General features: G+C 38.0%; 1 protein-coding gene across 13 annotated transcripts in view; it reads right to left on the bottom strand.

Moving 5' to 3' along the window:
• Positions 1-20,066, bottom strand: part of MBD5 (methyl-CpG binding domain protein 5) — a 145,503-nt gene that overhangs the window by 15,349 nt on the left and 110,088 nt on the right. For 11 of the 13 annotated variants that reach the window (XM_054829849.1, XM_054829851.1, XM_054829848.1 and 8 more), the window contains 3 exons: positions 7,496-8,524; positions 5,606-5,817; positions 2,643-3,851 (listed from right to left, as the gene is read on the bottom strand). In XM_054829849.1, coding sequence (XP_054685824.1) covers positions 2,643-3,851; positions 5,606-5,817; positions 7,496-8,524 — 2,450 coding nt within the window. The remainder of the gene's footprint in view (positions 1-2,642; positions 3,852-5,605; positions 5,818-7,495; positions 8,525-20,066) is intronic. The other 2 variants (XM_054829854.1, XM_054829853.1) reach the window with 1 other exon arrangement.

Consider the following 20,066-nt stretch of genomic DNA (forward strand, 5'->3'; position numbering starts at 1 on the left):
TATTCCTCCCTTCTCCTGTTAGGGAAACGCCATTCTGGCTGCTCTTCAAACAGAAGCATTATTACATTTAATACCCAAAGTCTTTTAAATGGAAATAAAAGTCAAATTATGTATGATATAAAGAACAGAGTATATACAAAGTACCATGAAATCCCGACAGCATAGCAAAACTAATGTTACAATATAGGAGGTCAACATTTCATTATACAAATACTTTAAAAGATGTTTTAAGAAAGCTCTGCAGAAAACACAATATTCGGAACTACTGCTAATGACTCCCACCGTGACTTGTAACCTTTCAAGATGTTTTGATGCGCAGAATTTCTGAAGACCATTTGGTTTTCAAGGTCATTTCTTTTTGGTTTTCAAGGTTGTTGAGGTTTTTTTTCCCCTTTTTCTTCAGACCGAGCTGCCCAAACATCTGAAGAATGCAGCTGTACAACATGTTACGGGAGTGTTTGAAGATGTGTATAGATTGCCACTGTGCATGGGAGTTGCTGCCTATTTTCAACTAGAAACAGAACTATTAGACAGCACATGCACATTTTCACATCTTTCACATTCCCCTGTATCCCACCTTTCAACCTCAGCCCTTGACCTTGTTCACTCTGTACTTCTTGTTGGAAAAAATTAGACATACTTTTTTTAAAAAAAAATTAAAATTATTAAATTAAAGGCCATCTGATGTGAGAGGTGATCCATTACGTGGGACTTTCTGATGAAGAGAATACCTTGACGGTACCGCATGAGCAGCAATGTATGCATTTCCACAGGTTGCTTCCCTCTTGTTTGTGCTTCAGTTTACAATAAAATCTGTGCCACTGAATATAATGTTACACAATGCTTATACAATGTACATAAGAGACACAAAATTAAAGGCGGCGGGTTTGCACAAAAGCAACTATACATTCTGGTATCCACAAATTGGGGAGTAAACGTATAAAATTGCTAAGGAATGTAAATGAAAAAAATGTCACCCCTTTACAAAAGTTATAAAAAATACGCTCTTAAAAATGTATCAAAGCAGTTATATAGATATGGATACACAATTTTGTGAAGTTCATACATAAATGCAACTGGGAACACATGTGCAGTGTAATTACTGTATTTGTAATTCGTAGGGGACAGTGATAGTATAAATCTAATTTTTCCAGGTTTGTTTAATGTTTTATAGTTTGTGGTCTCTCTCATTTGCCTATAATTTATAAACTGACTTGTAACTGGGGGATCTAACCTTTATAAGGAAGGACGCCTTACGTATTCAAATATTGTTACTAAAGCATGTTGATTTCTTTAAAGTAAATCCTTTTTTCAGCTCCTTGAAACCTTTGTGGCTAAGGAGGTCAACAGAGGAACCACCTGTAAAGAGAGACCAAAGTTCTCTCCAACTAGGGTTGAAACCATTCTGGCCAAACATCACCCCAGTTACTTATAGCACCAATTCATCAAAGACCTGTTGGGCTGTTTGGGGAAATGACATTTGCGCATCAACCTCAGATAACTCTATGAGTATGAAACTCCAGTAAGACCAGCAGTGGTTACATGTAGATACACCAGTTCCAGCTCAAGAAGCTCCTGAGCTACACACTGGTGGGAGTCGGAGGCTGTTGGTGAAGACGCGCTCCTCAACATGTTCTTGTACTCTCTCTACTGTGGATATCTACTCTTGGCCAAATTTTGGGGAAAGAAATACTTTGGTCCAACCTGCTATCATCGTTCTTACATTCTGATGACTTGTCATGGAATGTACTAGGTAGATATACGGGGAAAAAAGATGTAATTTTTAAGTAGTTTGATTTCTTTGTGTCAGAGGGAAAATGTTATTTCATTAGATCTTTCCTTTCTGCTTACATATTTTTAAAATTTGCTTTTTATAAAATGGCACTTAAAAATATTTATATATATGGAAGATGTGAAATGTTTTACAAGAACTACAAAAATATAATATGATACAAGTAGTGGAGATCAGAATTTGAAATATTTATCATAATAAAATAACCAATAACTCCTCGATAACTGGATTTTCTGTATATTCCCCAACAAGCATATGATTTGTTGACACCAGAAAATTGATTTTAGTATGAAAGAGCAAATTGGAATGCTCTCCTCACTATTCAAAGATAGTCAAAACCTCCTTTCAAGGTGAAAATGCACATGCATTTCCTTTTAAAGAGTGTGTCAATCAGCAAGCTCTTACTTATTAATATTTACTTATTACAGACTCCTCAATATGATTAGATCAGTTTTCCTTTTTGCAGTTTTCAACACAGATATCTCCATACCAGTTTCTTTGGACACAGCCAGAAGTTCAACTACATACACAATGTAAGTTAAACAATTTTTTGTTAACAACATTTTTTGTGTAGCAAGTTTTTGTGCACAAATTAGTCAGTAAAGCATAATCACGCCATAACAGAATCTCTTTCATGGCATAGTTATCTAATGAGAAACTTCTACCAATGGGAAAAATTCAGTTCTGCACGCTATAGTTATGAAAAAAACCCCATTTGGTATTACTAAAATAAGAGACAAAGAAAAAAAAATAAAGAATGCACTGAGATAGTTTTGATAAACATTTGTATGGGCATAGGCCAATGTGTAGATAGAGATAGATAGATATGTGCATATATATATAAATATACCTTCCCCTCCTCAGCGTTTTGTTGACATGAATTGTGAACTTCCTCTTCTCTAACTAGTTTTCCAGGCCACGAAGTCAGTCCTTTGATTTGGCCCCAGACCAAGTCGCCAACATTAAACGTCCTCGGTCTGTAATGTATCAGCTCATTTGAAGAAGGGGAGTCTGGGTTCCTTAGGTCATCTTCACTACTGATGCTTTTAGCATCTGAAGGGCTAGGCACACACCCGTTAATGCTTTTGGCATTAAAATCTCCATTGTAATGGATATAGTCTTTAACTAACGAACTTTCCAAACTATTTGAGGAACTTGGAGATTGCTCTTCCAGAATCAGGTCTTGTTTAGAAGTGTTCAGCAACTCCCCAAATCCTCTGTTCTGCTGAGGCCTATTTCCGTTTATGTGTGCACATCGTTCCACAGTGTTCTCCAGTCTTTCCTTAAAACTCATCATAGTTCTTTTGTAATTGTTATACCTGAAATTCTCCTCCAACATTTTATCACTTTGACAGTTTCGCTGTGATAACAGTATCTGATGCTGCTCGCCTTGTAATAATGGCAGTGTGGAGATGTTATTGGGCCTTTCGTGACAAGGACTACTACGGATATGGGTCGAGTGGTCTAGAAACTCGTCGCATTTCCATCTATTTATCTCACTGACAGGACTTTGCTCCCCTTCCCACTGTTTTTTGGGTGTGTTACAGCTTGTTGACTTGTAATATTCATACCCATCCCCTTCACTTGAATTTTTACCGTGCTCTGAATTCTTCAGTATTCGTGTTCCTCTAGTATTCCTTATCCTACCTTCATGATCAGAAACGGCAATGTTTCTTCCATGGATTACTGCACTGACAGCACTAGAAAGATTTAATGGGTCACCAATTGAGGCTGTGAAGGCACTCATGGCACTCAAAGCTGGAATGGGACTCATTTGTGTTGTACTGCTAACAGCAGTGGTGATTACTACTTGCATTCCTTTGCTTGCAGCATCTACAACTGCTTTGTAGATGGCGTCCACCGATGTATCACCCTGAGCAGTGACATTGAGGTTATCCTTTGCCTGTTGACCAAGAGATGGTTCAGTTCTTTGCTGCAAATCACAAGATGTTTCTTGGAAAGGAGGAAGCATAGTGTTGGAGCTCTCAGGAACTGGTGCCATTCCCATTTGAGTGATCATTCTTTTGTTTAGGACAGCAGCATCTTCCTGCATTCTCACCTGGAAAAAGTAGAGAAAAAAGATGGAAATTGCTATTCTGCCTAAAGTTCCCTTTCAACAGACAAACTTTGTTTCATTTTAATAAAAAAATCAGGATGGTGGCCAGGGTGATGTTTGTTACGTAATTTTACATAATTTTATTTTGGTTATACATCAGTTATGAAATTTACTGCTGAACAAGCTAGATAGAAAACAACAACAACAACAAAAGCATAATTTAGAGGAAAACAAAAACACTGGATCTAGACTTTGCCTCATGGATCACAACAGATGCCTTACATGAAATGATACAACCTACCATGCACTGCTGAGACTACATTATCATCTCTTTCAGAGTCTTTTCAGGGATTTCCTCTTCGATTGAAGTATAGCACCCTCCTTTTTTCTCACAAGTCCTAAACATCTCCACCAAGGTCAATATTTTTGTTCTCAACTATTCTCTTTCATTCCTTCTCAGACCCTAATTTTGCTTCTTTCCTCCCTACCAACTGTTCTTCTGGGCTCCTTGTAAGCTCCTCACTCAATTTCGGGAATGTAGGCCATCACTGTCCCTTTGGAATTGGCTAACTTTTCTATTTTTCCCCTTTCGGTTATGCGCTTCTCTCGTGGGATCTCTTTGGACTTCAGTCCCTTGTAAACCATGCCTGCATCCCTTTGCATTGCAGCTGTAATGTCAGGCACTGCTTCGGTAAACTATAACCTTCAGATTAAAGTAACTGCTTTTTGTATTTCTCATCACATAGGTAGGCAGTGAAGACGATGTCAATAACAGTGCTATAACAAAAAACTAAAAAAAAAAAGGATAAAATATTTCCAAAAGCTCCTTTTAATACTTACCATTACTATTTATAAAACTGAGAATCTGAAGCAAAAAATACTGAGATAAAGCTACCAAAATTCATACAAAAACAAAGAGAGGTAATAGGCAGTTAGAGGACTGTGATTTTGCAGCAGCAGTGAAACATCTACGCTGAGAAAACGACACGTCTTCTTTTTCCTTCTTAAAGGGTAAAAGCGCTTTCGGGCACTATCTGCATGCTTCTGTCTTCACATCTTGAGTTCTACAGCAACCAGGGTACTACTGAATAATAATAAATAGGTATTTTAACTCCGGTTGGATTATCTAATTTGGTTGCTATGCTTCCTGTCAGTATGTTAGTTTGATAGTTCAACTTGCATTATGAAGAATTGTCTATTTAGGTGGCCAGCAGGGAGGTATCATTTTTGCACAGTTTGTCATTGTAAAGTCGTTCTAATGCCTGTTTTCTTCAGTCTATACAATCCACGTCACAGCTAGCTCTTTCAGTGGGAATATAAGAGGACACAGTCACCTATATTCATTTATTAAGTTTCTAATTACTGCAAAGTGGTATCAATATTTATTTCTCACCACTGAAATCTTAGAGTGGTCTAAATGGGAATTTATGATCATTTCTGTGGAATGGAAAATAGTTTTGCTAAAAATGCATAGTAAATGTCAGAACAATACATAGCATATTTTTTTCAGTACAAGCAGCATAACTCTTTCCAAAGAAACTATACCCAGTGTCTAAGGAAGAAGGTATAAAATTTCAGTAACGAATGTTACTGATTTGCAAAATCCAAAAACTACTGGAAGAGGCAAGCAATATTATGTATCATATTGTCTTAATCACTCAGCAAAAAACCCCAAATCAATCAAACTACGGAGGATATAATTTTACCTACTGAGAGTTGCACATTTGTTTGAATATTGATTTCATTTTGCTTTCTACCTGGAAGTTTTGGAACAGACATGCCATGGGGTTTGGGTTGTTAGCTGGGCCAGGAATGGGGGGCTGCCCTTGAAAGCCCTGCATGTTCTGATAGCCCTGGAGAAGGTGCTGTTGCTGCTGATTTGAAGGAAACATCTGATTGTTGTTTAATAGCGACTGGAGATGACTCAGCTGATGGTTATTCAAAGTAGTGTTTATAGATGACATGTCACCTGTAATTCAAACACAGGGAAACATAAGTCAGTATAGTTTTCAACAGTCAGGAGGAATTTCCTTGACTCAAATTTTAACTGACTGCTAAGCAAACGCCTCTGTAAAACAACACTTTTCCCCTTCAATCTTCTATGCACTGGTCCTCAAGGCATGTGTCTCCTACTCTTTATTCCTTTATTTCTTCAGTATTGCTTCTTGTGCATGTCACATCTATCTGGACTCTTTCTAAAGGTTTCTGACATGACTGTCTTTGCCTTTGGAACGGTACACAGCCAAGTATGGCAGAATGAGCTTCTATGATATTCGGTGTCTTGGAATCTTACTCTTAGTTTCCAAAGAGTAAGTGCTTCAAACAGTACTGGGGTGGTGAGGGGGAGGAGGAGAGAGAGAGAGAGAAAGAGAAAATAATTTAAAAAACCCAACAAACCGAGTTTTTCATTAACTATGACAAAATAATGTGAGCTAACTGCAAATGAAGGCTTTTTGGCTCACAGACACGTCAGCCAACACTCTATAAACAGGCTTTTTTTTATATTCTAAAGAAACAATTGTATTAACAGTTTGTATTACGTGAAAATCTCACTTTACATGAAAATTCTAGTTCTAGTAAAATAAATATGCTGTTGAGCCTGACTTTATGGAATAATAAAGCTTAAAAATATATCCATTTCCTAGGGTTTTTTGTTTGGTTGGTTTTTTTAAGCTCATGTTTTTCTTAAAATTTCCATTTGCAGAATCATTGGTTAGTTGTATTTTACATGGAAAATGTAAAGTACGGTTGAGTTCACGATAGCCATTTAGTAGGTAAGTATGAGGTATTACGTTAAAATACTTATCAGCTCTTTGCCACTGTTTAATTCCTCCTCCTACTCTATTTATTAGATTACATAGTCCAAACAACAGAGGAGTAATAACTGTATTACGTATTCTTGGTAAAAATCATCAAAAGGCACAGGAGAAAAAACTTGTACTTAAGGGCTTTTTAATCACTTGTTTTGGGATGTAGGTGTTTGTCAAGGAAGATACCCTGCGTTTCTAAACTACAAGCTAAAGCAAAAAAAAAACCCCAAAACCAGAGCAATTAGAAAATATAAATCCACAATAAAGGGCTCGAAGGGCAACCTTCCTCTTTGAACTTGTGCAAGGACCTACTTCGAGTGCTTTACGATTACTTTACGGGGAGTCTGCTTATGGTTTTGGCACTTTTGATTCATTTGGAAAAATGCACTTGGCCATTTTTCATCTACTGCACAGCTACTCGTACTAACCCTGTGATGCCACATGCACTTGAAATGAAACACTGCATCCCAGAGATGCACCTGTGCGTTTATTACTTGAAAAATGAAACAAGTCCAATTGCTTACAGAATTTTAAGGTGTATAGAGTAGGTCTAGGTGGCATCAGAATTAAGAATGGAATATAAAATAATTTCCAAAACCAGTATTAAATGTTACTGAATTAAATTAGAATGTATTTTAAATCTCTTACAATAACAGTTATGTTTTTCTCAATAGAAATAAACAAGCTGTAACATACAAAAGCCTTACAAAAAGAAGTATGATAAAGTGGAGTCTTTAAAAATAGAAACTAGAATCCAAAATTATTCCCCCTCCCCAACCCTCTTCCTTTTTTTTTTTTTTTTTTTTCCTTTTATATCTGTGAAGAAATTGAACTTACCAAGCAGACCTGTCCCCAGTAGAGGGTTAAGTAGCTGTGGCACCACAGAGTTATTGTTGAGTTTAGCTGGACCAGATGTATTCCCAGCATTATTAGATATGTTCAGCAATGTTTCTGCCATTGACACCACTGCTGTCCCACCACCCAGGGTTGAGACAGACAGTGCTGCCACTGCTGATGATGTAGTGGTTGTGGTAGTGGTTGCTTGGGAGGAGGTGGCTATGGAAACCTCTGGATGATTAGCGGTGTTGCCCGATGCAGAGTTCAGGACACCTCCCACCAGCTGGGGGTTCAGGGCCATTAATGCTGAGGCCCCAGAGACAGCTGGGAGGAGCAGGGGGTTAGAAGTAGTGTCAGTGCCTGAAAAGCTCGGAATAGGGTTGCCCAGGGGGTTGGTTAAAAGGGTCTCCACCCTGCTGCTTTCTGACTGATTGCTGGGCAAATGGTCAGGAGGGGCTGTCATCTGTGTTACTGAGGGTAAAGGGTTAGTTTGCTGTTGCAACAAATCTGAGATGGTCAGATTGAAAGATGGTAAGGGAAGCATGGCAGCTGCTTGGGCTTGGTTCTGAAGGAGGGTTGCTAGAAGCTGAAAATGAACAGGTTGTAATACCTGCCCATCCACGTCACTGGAGAGAAAAGCTAAAGCAGCATTTACATTCGGGTTGAGAAAACCTAAAGGGTTGAGGTTGACCTCAGACTTGCCTTCTCCTGCCGAAGGCTGTAGTATATTTAATAGATTCTGGTTTAGGAGATGTTGCTGATTCACTGGCAAAGAGATAGGTAGAGAATTGAGGAGGTTTTGATTCAAAGAATGTGGAAGATTGTTGTTTGAAGAGCTGTTCTGCGGAAAATGAAGCGAGTGTTCGTGGCCAGCAAAAGGGAAATCGCTCCCAATGGGCAGCTGGTTCTGAAGTGGGTTTCCAGCTGCAGTAGTGACTATAACACCATCTTGAAGCACAGATGTTGTCTTTGTGATGGCAGGTTGGCTGGTGCCAGCTATGGCTATTGATGATGATGGTCCTGAACCCCCTGCAACGCAAAAGAACAAAACTATTAATAGTATACTGCCTATTGGGAGGCAGTCATCAACGTTAAAAAGTAACTAGGTTAATCCAAAACAGTAATGTTTGGTACCCATGCACAGGAAAGAAAATCTTTTGAGCATCCAGACTCAAGTACTTTTTAAATATGAATACATCTGCCATCAGCTACTTCAGACACTACGTGCTGTGCCACAGCTTGTCGGAAATTATTTAACCATACACTTGTATTTCCCTTAAATTTCTTTGAGTGGGGATATAATAGGATTTCATTCATCACATATTTTGATTAGCATAAACTGAAAAGCAACCAGAACTTAATACAGTTAGTTGTGGACCAGTATAAAATTATCTACTAGGAAGAAGGATCAATGGGAGACATGAATGATGTTGGGTGAAAGAGTGTGAGTACATGACCCAAATGTAGATCTGAACCTTCTGCTCTTCTACTACCAGCTCGATTCCATTCATGGGTTTTGGAGAATTATTATTTAAAGTATTATTTTGGACTCCTGAAGAAAAAATACAATGACGATGATTACATATCGTGATGATGCCTATGATAAAATCTAATAAGCAAAATATATTATGGTCAAGGGAGGTTAGTAGACAAAAAAACCCCCAACAATTTATAAAGAAAAAAAATGTAAATAATTGGGGTGGTCTAGTCATATCCATCACTTAGCATGAAAAGAAAAGACTGACTGGGTAGATTTACTGTGAGGGGTTTACATGGAAAGAGGGAGAGAATTATAAAGTTTATTCAGGTATTTTTATACTCCTTTACCAAATCTGAAGTATAAAATAAATTATTGTCTTTTACTTAAGGCAGAGTCTTGAACTGATAGTGGTCATACACAAAAACCATATGAGAGGAGACTAGAATTAAAGCAAGGGAAATTGCTTTGAACTATGCCTTTCTACTTTATTCATAGCAATTCATTGGAGAACATTCAAGTATTAAAATTATATACTGCATGTATATAAAACTGTATAATTATAAGTGTATTTAAATGCGGTTTTGATGCAATAAAATAATTTTCCATTCTCGAGTGCCCTGCAAATATAGCTCATGATAAGAGATCGGAAGGTATCGATTATCAGAAAGTATCAATTACCATTTTTCTAAACAAATGCTATTTGAAAAGGGATATGCAACGGCACTCTTAACTGGTAAGAACTGAAGCAAATCTTTACATAATTTTTCACTTAAAATACCATTTTTCAAGAACTGTAACGTTATGACAACTCAAAAAAGTACAAAATTAACACAGTACATGAGGCACTGCATTGAACTCGAAAGATCACACCCTCTCTCCCAGGTACCATTATCACATTTCAGTACACAAATAAGATAATAAATTAACAAAAGATAAAGTAAGGACAAATTGTAATCATAAAGCAGAGGAAATCTTGTTCTGCTTTGATGAGAACTATGTTAACAAAGCAGTAAAAGTGGTTTCATGACAAGTGCATTTCTCTAGGCAGCACTTTGGAACAAAAAAAACCCCAGACAAGCACTTGAGGAAAAATGCAACCATGCACTGAAAACAGATGCCCCATTGGATTTCCACTTACAGTTTTGTGTTCAACATTTTGGATTAGGCAGGAATAGCAAATGCTCTACGTCTTGACACCCTCAGACCTAGCAAATGCCTCGTGCATACCTGGGAAACTAGTGGCACCCGCGCCCTCCCGGCTTTCTAGCTCCGAAATGCAGACTTCCAAATTATAGACACCTTCCCAATGAAAATCGATGAAAAGCTGCTAAACAGACAAGTTTGCTCAGAAGTTATTCAAAACTGAGATGAAGATAGCTATAGCAAGTGAGGTTGTTTTCTGCCAATGTACCTGTCCTACTGGTCACCTAATTCTGGAGATAAAAAGCCTCCGGCAATGTCTCCACCATGGAAAATAACAGAAAAAAAAAAAAATTCTCTCAAGCACGTGTTCACACATCAAGGTGTACGTGACCTAATGAGATGACACGTTAAAAAGATTTTTCATGTCTGTGCACTTTTTCTTTTTTTGAGTATTTTGCTATTTTTGTAAATAAACCAAGAGTAAAACATAGTTCATAGAAACGAGCGGTGTAACAGAAATTAAATTCAACATGTATGTTTACTATTTACTTGTATCACACAACCATAAACTCTGACTACTCAAATTCAATTACACAAATCCCAGAGAACCTAAACTAAAATATAACTGCACATCTTCCTTTTTTTTGTACTAATCTCTGAAATATTTCAAACTGCCTTTTTAGAAAAGTAACAGAAAAGTCTTTACAATCTTTGTGGCTAAATGCAATTTTTTTTTGTTTCACTGGAGAGAAGAAAACACACCCACTTGTAACAGTTTCAGACTCATGCCAGGCTTGTATGGATCAGTAAGTTACAGAGCCCACAGAGATACACGTTATAATTAACAGGTACCTGTTTGCTCACAAAAAAAGGAAATTTTCAATTTTTTAAAATTTTGTTTTGTTTAAATCAGTATCCAGAACCGACACTCCAAATGACAGATTTCAGAAATACCATTACAAAGTCATTGCTATATGGTTTTCACAGAGGAATCGGCTGTACCACTCAAACGACACAAGATGGATGCCTACCTTACTTAAAAATACATAGGGTCTCTGAAACGACGTTGGTTGAAAAATTGCTCACCGAAGCACAACTCTGTCACTGCACTTTGAGGCACACTTAACGTTAGTCTCTCTAGTTGTAATCCAGTTTAAGATGGACCAGGTAATACCTGAGCATCTTCAGATGCCTATTCCTCCCACTTGTCAATGACCTTCCACATAAAACCTTATTGTCACACAGATAAAAACAGGCTACCAGCAGCTTAGTCTGTCCTGCTTCAATAGTCTGATATACTGGATTTCTAAGGCATGAGTTCATGTCAGGCAATATTTTGTTTGGAAACTCTTTACTCCAGCAATAGGGAAAAGACAGATATAAAGCTTTTTCCTTGGTGGCTAAGAAAGGCTTCCCTCGCTAGTAGAAATCACATTTGATGTGTGAGGCGGCACACGGATAGATTTTTAATTCAGGCATGAGCAAAGTATTCTATACAGAGAGCTCTCATGAATATAAAACCTAATTTTGGTATTTTCAAGTGGACCTAATCTCTGTTTCTAGTTTATTTATGATCCTATTTTCCATTCCACTCAGGTAAATGACCCCACAGAAGAGTATTTGGTGTGAATTTGTAAAATTGTTGCTAGGTTTTTGTCAAACACTGCTCTGTTTCCTGTCCCTCATCAAACACCACTTCTGGAGATCTAACCTGAGAGGTCTAGAGCACATCCAACACTCGCTCTTTCTCTAGAATAATTGGGCAATTAATTAATTGCTACTGGGGAAAAAATAAATCTCGACGGATTCTGAGTAGGAGGAAGAAAACGTGTCCTTATTTCAATCCAGACTTGAGAAGTTTGGGAGCTGAAGAAGTGATGAGCAGCCAGACTTCAGCAGGAAAAGAAAAAATGGGCAAATATCGTCCGCCAGCTTCTGTTAAACCTGTCTCACAGAAAGACACAGTAGGATTGGTGTAGAAAAGTCCTGAGCTGGGTAGCAGCTAATACAATATTTACAACTGCATTCTGGGACAAATCTGTCTCCAGCAATGGACTGAACTGCCAGAATTTGATTTCTGGATCTCTTCCAAAATACCATTTCCAACAAGTCAATATTCCAGATGAAGAAATGCATGCACGCTCATTCTTGTTAAAATATAGAGCTGCTAGACATCTTCTGAATGTTTGGCCCCGATCCAAAAGACAAAATCTCAATTGTTTATTTCTTCCCCTTTATAAAAGATTTCCATAATTGTGATTTATAGTGCTGCATCAGAACACCATCTTCCTCTGGGAAGACCACAAGAGCCCTCAGAGAGCCCTCTGAACTGTCCTTCCCCAGTTTCAAAATGACATCTTCAAGATTGAGGACGAATGTGAGCAGCTCTATCTTTTTGACTCAGGAGGAGATGAGGTGTGACGAGAAGAAAGTGATGCCCAGCATCAGTAGCGTGAAGATGCGAAGAGTTCTCTGCAACAGCACGGAAAAATGCAACATACCTCATCAAAGCAATGGTCTAAGCTACACTGTGAGTACAAGAGAAGAAAAGTCCTAGTAAGAGGCCCATCCTTTCAAATCAGGCTGTAGCACCAAAGCGTAGCAGCCGTGATCTGGAACCGACTTTGGATATCCTTTGAAGTCCGCATTGTATTCAAAGTGCTATCTAGACCCATACACTGTATTTACTAGAGTTTTCAAAGAGGGCAGGATGACAGTGGAAGCCAGATGGTGGATGTCAGCTGAAAAAAGATCGCTACGCGAACAAGCTGCCTTGGCCAGCAGTGGTGTAAGGAAAGCAGGACTGCAGTTCTGACCACTTGCATTTCCCTCAGCCCTGGAGAAGGCAGAAGAAGAGATGTGCGGCAGCACCAAAGAGTTTCGACAGTGTGTTAGCTCACCCAAAACTCCACCATGAAATGGTTCATTATTGCTGTATCCAGGCTCCAAGATGACAGTTAGGAGGCTTTTGACAAGAAATGCGAATGGGAGTTGAAAGCTAAAAGGAAATCACAAGTTTGATTCCAAGTTTCATAAAAACATGGTGTTTTGAATCCTGGAAACCCAAGGCATTGTACATGTTAGCTCTGTAAACAACCGTTCTTGATAATCAGAAGCTCTTAGGAGTAAAAGTAGAATAAAAAAAAAAAAGATGAAGGAGTTAGACCAAGAGCCAGAAAAGACAAACGCTGGCTTCCAGCTCCTGCAGACAGAAACGTCTGCCAAAAGTTCTTTTGCCAGTTTTTGAGAAGAAGGAACTGTCTTTGTAATGCAGTGAGGAGAAGAAATACCCAGAATGCTGAAAAAGTAGATTGATTATTCTCTTAGAGGGTGAAATGTATGTTTTGGGAGTAAATAAATGGAAATTGAATAGGATATACCTTTTTAAAATTATTACTTTGTGGGCTATAGTATTTTATTTATGAGTGTTTTTATTTTGTTTTCTTTTCAAAGTAGGATTATTTTCTTGTGTGGATTTTATCCATGTTCCTTTTTTTAAAGTATTGCTTGACAGGTATTCTTAAGCAGATGCAATAAAATAATGGGTATTATGAAATCAGTCTGTGTTCGAGAAGATTCACTCTCCCTGCTCACTTAAAATAAAGAAATTAGAGTGGAAGACATTTATCATTCCTATCTCAGCATCGTCCTACCACGAAAAGACAGGAAGACACATGTACATATGCTGCTGTTGGGATGGCAGGATACAGCCAGAGGTCTATCTTGTTTCGAGTCCTGATGTTAAACACTATTAAGATTTGAACAATACGAAGACTTGTACAGCAAGCTTCAACGGCTGTCCTCAGAAAAAGAAGTTGGGGATGAGCTGCTGATTTCAAACTAAACAAAAGGGAAGAGTCCAAAACCATAGATCATTTCTGCAGCGGAAGACCAATTGTGTCTCCAAAAATATGTAGGAACAGTAATGACTTCACATACTGTGAATAATGCTCTGCTTCCTTATAAACCAAACAATTCAAACTGAAAGCAAACTATTGTAGTCTTCATAGATACTAAAAATACTTCTACCAAATTAAAGAACATTCACTATATATGTATTTTCCTTAAAAATTGCAGTTAAATACACCAATTAGAAAATTATAATGGCAATAATATTTTACAATGCATCTCTGTAAAAAACTATCTGTTAGGTATTCTAATTTTTCAATAGTCTCAACAGTACACTGCTGGAATTTGTAGAATAAAAAGAACCAATAAGACGATAAGGTTTATTACGTACTTAGGAAACTAAAAGTGCAGAACTTGCTCATTTGGCATTAATATCTAAAACATTTTAAGAGTTGAAAACAAATAAATGTTATACATACCACTTTCTCAATTCTTACTTTTAGGCATATTCAATAAAAATGCAGCTAGCTTTATATTTTCTTTATTGCTTTTTAGATTTAGAACATTTCAAATCTTTGCAAGCCTTGTCAGAAACTCACGCTCGACTCCTTGGTCATGTAATGAGCTTCTTGCCCAAAGCTCCACCACTTCCATCACCTCCTAAGGTACAACTCAGTTGCTTTTTCAGAAGCAATCTGCAAGATTCCTTTCAAAAAGATCCAGCAAGATTGGAGAGAGGAAAGTTTCACTGCATGCCCTACCCTGAGATGATGAAGGTGTGAAAGTACAGAAGATCACTTAGGCATTGAAATTATTACTATATCTCAAATGGTTTGTGCAAATTCTACCGCACAGGGTCACCAATCCATGCTCAAGACCTCCAGAGGCTACTGCAACACTATTATGAAATAAGAATTAATATCAACTTAGAGATAAGAACACATAGTTTGCATCAGTGGCAATATTTTTAAATTAGTGTAATTGCTGAATGGAAGTGATATGGACTCATACTCCTTAAAAATTTGAGACACCATGTTGCTATTTTAACTGCAGACTCCATCACTTACCTATAAACTTAAAATCAAGAGCTATACATTTTTATAATTATATTCTCTGTTTTCTTTTTGGAATGGAAAACATTTAAGATATTTATCTGGCATCACATTTATTATAGTGCTTTCAATTCCAAAGAAACCATAATTCAGCAGTTAACCGCAAACTACTGTCAGTTGTTCTCCTTATCGCGATCACGCGGTCCCTCGAGACAACACTGAAATCACGAACAACTGACCAATAAATAAAACATCCTTCTCAGCCCAGCAGAACCAGTTACAATCATGAACTCCCTTCATATACAACACTCCGTCCGCACAGAACGTGCTCTTCTGTGACACAGATTTAACTGCCTATCCATAATATCACGCTTCTCACTGTAGCAGCTGAGCGCATTACTATGACTACCAATGCCATAACGCTGCATGATCTTTTTTTTTTTTACTTACAACAAAACAGCTGTAATGTTGGCCTTGTTCTTAATAGTGTTCTTCAAACTCTTGCTTTAATAGATTTTAAGGATGAAAACCACTGAGGCAGTCTCTGCATCTTCTGAAAAGTGACTTAGCCAAGAATGAGTCTGTCAAAATTTTTGGGAAAGGGCAAAAAGCCCAAAGCAGTTTTGAAGACAACAGAAATGCTTGAAATTAGGCTTTTTTTTTTTTTTTTTTTTAAAATACCTCACTGAATTTCAGTCTTGGTTCTTCTCCTTGACCCTACCTCTTCCAACTTCTGCATTTTACCATCACTGCTGTTTTTAAAATTACTTTGGGAAAACTATTCTAACGTGCTTAGCTGTTAACAGAAAGCAGACGCAGTCTTCTAGTAAAAACCTGTCAAGACAACAGCATGCAAATGAAGGAACAATCTTTCAGTATCTTCTCAGCGTTGGCACTTAGTCTGATCTCATCCTGTCTCATTCCCCCATTCACAGATGCATTACAGATGAGGTAAAATATTGTATTGCAAATTTGGGAAACTAAAAATTCAATAAAAAGCATCATTTCTTTCAACAGTCCCCACTCCACCCTCTAGCAAGTTCTGGAGTTGCCCACTGGTTCTGCTTCAGAATATTTTCAGAAGATGTGGAGAGCTAAGTATGTATGGGAATTCTCATATAACTCAGTTCTTCTTCACAATCATATCTAATAAAATAAGACTCATATTTCTGCATTATTTTATTATTATTATTTCTTACAAGTCCTCTAACATTTGTTAATATAAATTCATATAAAAACGTATGGCAGTTAAAACACTAACCAGGTAAGGGTCTGGTTAACTACAAGACTGAGTTACCAGCAAATTCAAATTATAAGAAACAAAACAACACAAGAAAAACCCAAGCTGTGTGTCTGAGTAGTGATGTGCTCGGTAAGCAGAGCTCAACAGAGCTGAGCTTTTCATCTTTGTATTTATCTCAGAGGTAACGCCACTGCGATTCACTGGGTTCGGCAGTGCCTGAAGGGCCCCAAAAAGGAGGTGAGGTCAGAGTATAGGTAATATACACTGACGGTATCAAGCTCAAAGACCAGGATGAAGGACGCAGTGGCAACGTTGAAGTCTACGTAACTGCACACCCTTCACAAAAGAGCCTCGCAGTTGGAGCACGTGCCCCAGGATGAAGTGGTACCAGATCCTGTTATAATCCTCGACAAGCCAGCGCTCAGTTAGCATTACCATTTCTGCTCTTCACTCACCAAAACTCAACCCGCATAACGTGCCTGATACAGCTGTAAATAACTTGGTCCTACGTTTCCTTTTTCCACTTCTACTAAAATTAGAGGCTTACTCATTTCAGCTCCCTGTACTAAACAATGGAGTTAATTAAGTAGAGATTGAGCCGATTCCCAAGTTTTTCCAATTTGCTAGCACTTGCTAACAATAAACATTCATAAATAGAGGTAATTCGAAAAGAAAATCTATTTTGCTTCCAAATTTTTCCTCTATTCTAAACCTCATGGTAGCAAGTATGTTTACACCGACTGTATAAAAGTCTATCACGTTAACAATTAAGTTTTACCTATTACGATTGCTGATGCCTGCTAAGTCACTGATTCCTTTATGTTCAGAGAATGAGAGCGGTTTTGTGCATAAATCTTCTATCAAAAATTAAAAAGACCAAATAAATGAGAACATTCATTTCAATGGCAGGGTAGGGAGCAGACTTGACCTACCATATGCATGTCTCATACTTGGAAATCTTTTTCTTCATGTAGAATATTTTCCCCATTCTTTACAGTTCTCATTTGAATAGGAAAATAATCGCTTTGGTTTCCCCAAAATAATAACAAAGGAAAATAGGGAAGAATGTTGAAAAATAGTGCCAAATTTTCAATGAGTAATTCCTTATAATAACAACCCTCTGCACCCCCACCAGAGAAAAGTCCCTCTGTATGTTTATATAAACACTGAAACTCAAAATCAATAGAAGATTTCAACTGGCTTTCTAATTAGAAGAGTAGCTGATGGCATTCTGTCTAGGGGTTATTTAAGTTTAATAAGAAACTTTTCTCAGACATAACAAGGCCCATAAAGGATGCCAGCCAGATACTCTTCTGAATGTAAAGTCAAAAAGTTCTACTGATTTAATAATTCCATGATATATAAAAGTAATTTGGGGGGAGCAAATCCAGAGGCTCACCTACTAGAAAATACGCCACTTTGTACACGTTTAATGTGATATAATCTAAAATACCCCATCTTCTTTGATGCACAGGAAAGATCATTTGCAGAGAAGCAAGGGCCTACATTATGTTGATGACTACTGCTACATCCAATAGTACATTTAACCTTTTATTCATGTCACACTTTATGCTTTAGGTTCCTCACATCATCAAAATACGGATGTGACTGTAGCATCATTCCTTGCCATCTAAAGCATTTACATTCACAGCTCTCCCAGAAGCTAAGGGAGAATACTTACCCCAAACTACCAAAAAAACCCCATGCTCACAGAAATTAAAATCTGAAGCGATACTGTTTATATCATGGAACAGCGTTTTTCACCTATATTAAGGACAAATCTTTTAGTTAGACTAAAGCAATTCATTCCTCAGGAGACAGAGCTTTGTGCTACAGGTAAAAAAGCAAGAGAAACTGAAGTTTTACAAATGGCAGAGAAGTGGGACATGTCCCGAGGATCATACTCCATGCTGCTGAAGAGGAAAAAAACAAAGGCTGGTCTGATTCGAAGGTAATTTTTCTCTGAGCTGTAATCTCATTATCAACAAGATAGTTTCTGATTCTGCAAAGAGAAGGCAATCCCTGATTGCTCCATTTTGACTAGGCAGGAAAAGAGTCTTTCATGGGTCCTTTAGGTTATATCGGGATGAAATCCTGACAATGAGGTTACATTACAATGGGTTACACAGAGATTAAGTATTCTGAGCAGTCAGCGTGAAAGCTGCACAGGTCAGTGTGGGAGGGCAGCAAGAGGGGACCTGAGCTGAGCAGATGCTGAGGTCAGAAGCGACCACCATCATCATTCAGAATGATCCTATGCGCACTTGGGTTGTGAAATTTCTTTAAGGCTCTTTTCTGTTCATGCACTCTACATGCCCTCTACTAGAGTATTTCAACGTTTAGTATTCTCACAAAAAGGAAACCACTCTCTTCTTTGATGCTGAATTTACCAGCCCTCCACCTTTTCAGATACTGCCCGAGTATGAATACTTATGGGAAGTGATACTATTTCTTGGTGACTTCCTTGAAAGAGCAGATTTCAGGGAATTCCCGAGTGCTGGAATACCTCGCATCCAGCTCGACCCCCTGGCATCTGGTCTGCTGACAAGCTCACAGTGCGGGAGGTGAGCCTGACTTCAGGAGTACAGATGTTGCCTTACATCCCAAGGTCTGATCGACAACCATCCACACCAACTTTGCGGCCCTGAAATCTCTGGTATTTCTGTACCTTCCACGAGGAGTGACCACTAGGCAGAACACCGCATCCTGACTCTGGTTTTCTCAGGTATACACAGAGCCAGGAGCATCCCCAGTTACACTGAGTATTCCCATTTTTATGTTTCCAAGGATCCACCCAGCTTCTGGTTTTGAGGGTTTTCTGGAGGTTTATTTTGTTTTGGGTTTTTTTTGCAACATCACTGATCTGACAGTTTGCATTATGTCTATTAAATCACAGCCTCCTAAAACCCTTCTTTGCGTCACTCTTTTCCAAGGCAATGTTCCATTCCCAATTATATTACACTGTACTTGGCTATATTAAAATAAATTCTGTTTGACTGGGGTAGAAGCTCTTCACTGATTGGTACTGGTCCTGTGCGCTTCTCTCTATTTAATTATATTTTACTATTTTTTATTCTCTAAATTTCACCAGTAAAATTTCCTGTTCTGAGTCTACAGAAGGGATATAGCCTTTGTTTGCCAAATCTGCCCTTTATTTGTCACTATGAAACTTCTAGACCTAGTTTCTCACATTTCTGATGTTTCGATATTTGAGACAACTTATCATCTTTATTTCTATTCGCTATGGTTATTATATTTGTTCCCTCGATTTCCCTTATCAGCTGTATATAGCTTTTACTCCCAAATATTTTTCACTTGTTTTCATCTATCCCATCATTTATGCATGTTGCATTCTTAGCAGGATTTGCAAGGTGAATGTTCAACGCTCACACACGTATTTTCTACACTGTGAACTTCTGGACTAATGGCAAGAAAAAAAATAAATGAACCCGACTCTACAATAAAATATATCACACAGTGACACAGTCCCATTTCACGAAAAGAACAGACAAATCCAAAGAGAGGCAAAGTGGCTTAATGAATAAATCTTTAAGCTGCCAAAGTGGCAAACTGGCTTCTATCTTCAGTTTGTATCAGAAGTCCAAGGGCTTGATTCATGAGAAATACAGCGTCAAAGGTTAACAGAAATATTAACACCACTCATTACAAAAAATCAGTCTAGAATGCAGTCTCCTGGCAGAAAATGGACTCTTTTCCAAGGAATAGACCTAAATAAACTATACAGATCTGCTGCTAGCTCCTCCTGTAATACAGCCGTTTTAACAGGGTTTGCAACCCAAATAC

This window comes from Grus americana, chromosome 6, assembly GCF_028858705.1.
Source record: "Grus americana isolate bGruAme1 chromosome 6, bGruAme1.mat, whole genome shotgun sequence".
NCBI classification, from domain to species: Eukaryota; Metazoa; Chordata; class Aves; order Gruiformes; family Gruidae; genus Grus; species Grus americana.